The 1628-nt window shown below is 37.5% G+C and overlaps 1 protein-coding gene across 1 annotated transcript; it reads left to right on the top strand.

The window, feature by feature from the left end:
• The first annotated feature begins 315 nt into the window (after nt 1–315).
• Nucleotides 316–1162, top strand: LOC122020686. Its single transcript, XM_042578698.1, has 2 exons — nt 316–500; nt 601–1162. Exons 1-2 carry the CDS (start codon nt 366–368, stop codon nt 1027–1029), a joined length of 564 nt encoding a protein of 187 aa, XP_042434632.1. The 5' UTR covers nt 316–365; the 3' UTR covers nt 1030–1162.
• The last annotated feature ends 466 nt before the right edge of the window (nt 1163–1628 follow it).

Below are 1628 nucleotides of genomic sequence, written 5' to 3'. Positions count from 1 at the left end.
ACGGTTTAATCAAATTTATCCAGGCGGCATGAATGTTGCTTCCTCTAGAAGCAACTAGACAGTAAAATTTACGAACACGTTTTCTCCGTCATTATTTTAAAAATTAATAATCATTCATAATTTTTTTTTCATATTAATCTTAAAAATATATTCATCTTTTATCATAATAAATTTAATAACACGCGTCTTTATTCTCACGGAATCCACCGCGTTTCTTCCCGAAACTACTGGATACGTGTTATTTCTTCCCGAAGCCACTACATAATGAAGTTTCCTGCCACGTCGTATAATAAAAGAACACATTCTATATTTATACCAACCCAATTTCGATTAAGACTTAGGAGTGGATCGAGCCGACGGAAACAATGGTGCCTGTAGTAAGGACCCGATCACTTTTCCTTCATCCTTCCTCTCACGTTGTCCTTCTGCGTCTTCGGCGACGCTCTTCCTCCACCACCACCCGAACAACCGACACTGCCCTGAACTCCGACGACATCCAGGTGGTGGCTATTAAATTAATTTGTGGCATAGCAGATTTTTCATTCCTGCGATCCATTAATTGGACATAAAGCTACTATATATACTTACATATGCATTCAGGGAGAAGACGTGGGACAGACAGCCAAGGCGGCAGCCGCTGAACAGAAGCAAAAAGCGGAGACAGAGGATTGGTCGACGTCCTGCATCGGGTTCGACGGTAGACCCATTGATCGAGAGGATTGGTCGAACGAAAAGGTGGAGTCTGTGGATGATTACAAAAGGTACTACGCGCATCACAAGGCGTCTCCTCTGTCGGAGATAGAGTTCGTGGACACGAGGAAGCCGATAACTCGAGCGACAGACGCCGTAGAAGGAGATATGGGAAGGGGCGTGATGGTGGAGGAAACGGTGGACCAGGCGTTGGCCCGGGCAGAAGAAATATTTAGGATGAGGGCCATGATGGGGGATCCAAGTTTGCCTCATTCCAAAGTGCTCCGGCGCATGCTTCGACAGAGCTGTGACAGCAGTGTGAGTGTCGATGCTCAGTGATGTTTTGATATCAACTGTACTGTGCATCGTGAAAGTCTGGAACGACCAGAGTGTTACTTATTTTAATATTAAATTATTTGTTAAATATTAGATTATTAAGTAAAGATTGAAATTCGGTTGAAAATGACTATTTTATATTATTATTGGAAGGGAGTAAATATCTGATTACTAAGTGCTACTTAGTTGTTAAATTACTTTTGATTAATAGTTATCAATTAGTTAACTAGCTAATTAGTTTTTAAACGTTTTAAATTTAATTGTTAAATTAGTTTATATTTTTTATATTTAAATTAAAATCTCAAGTATAATGAGAAACTTTAAAAATGAAAATAATTTGAAGAACTAAAAAAAAACTAACATCATTGATTGGAAAAAATCAAGATCACATAGGAAGATAAAGATATGGTGAATAAAGGAGTACATAGTCTTGCTCCTACTGTTTTCACCCGCAAGCAGACACGCAAGCCTTCATGTTTATGTATGATTATCCAAACCTATAGTCTATTTTTTTTAAATTATTATCTATATAAATTTTATTAAATACGATACAAAGTAAAGGTGCAGATTATCTAAACCTATAGTCTATTTTTTTTATTATT

Source organism: Zingiber officinale, chromosome 9A (assembly GCF_018446385.1).
Source record: "Zingiber officinale cultivar Zhangliang chromosome 9A, Zo_v1.1, whole genome shotgun sequence".
Taxonomy (NCBI): Eukaryota; Viridiplantae; Streptophyta; class Magnoliopsida; order Zingiberales; family Zingiberaceae; genus Zingiber; species Zingiber officinale.
Note: the sequence above shows the minus strand (reverse complement) of the source record. Positions and strands in the feature narration are given on the sequence as shown.

Excerpts from the sequence above, each read along its gene's own strand:
- LOC122020686 (XM_042578698.1), top strand. The coding sequence starts at position 366 with ATGGTGCCTGTAGTAAGGACCCGATCACTTTTCCTTCATCCTTCCTCT. Across the intron at positions 501-600 it reads TGAACTCCGACGACATCCAG|GGAGAAGACGTGGGACAGAC; the intron begins GTGGTGGCTATT and ends ATATGCATTCAG.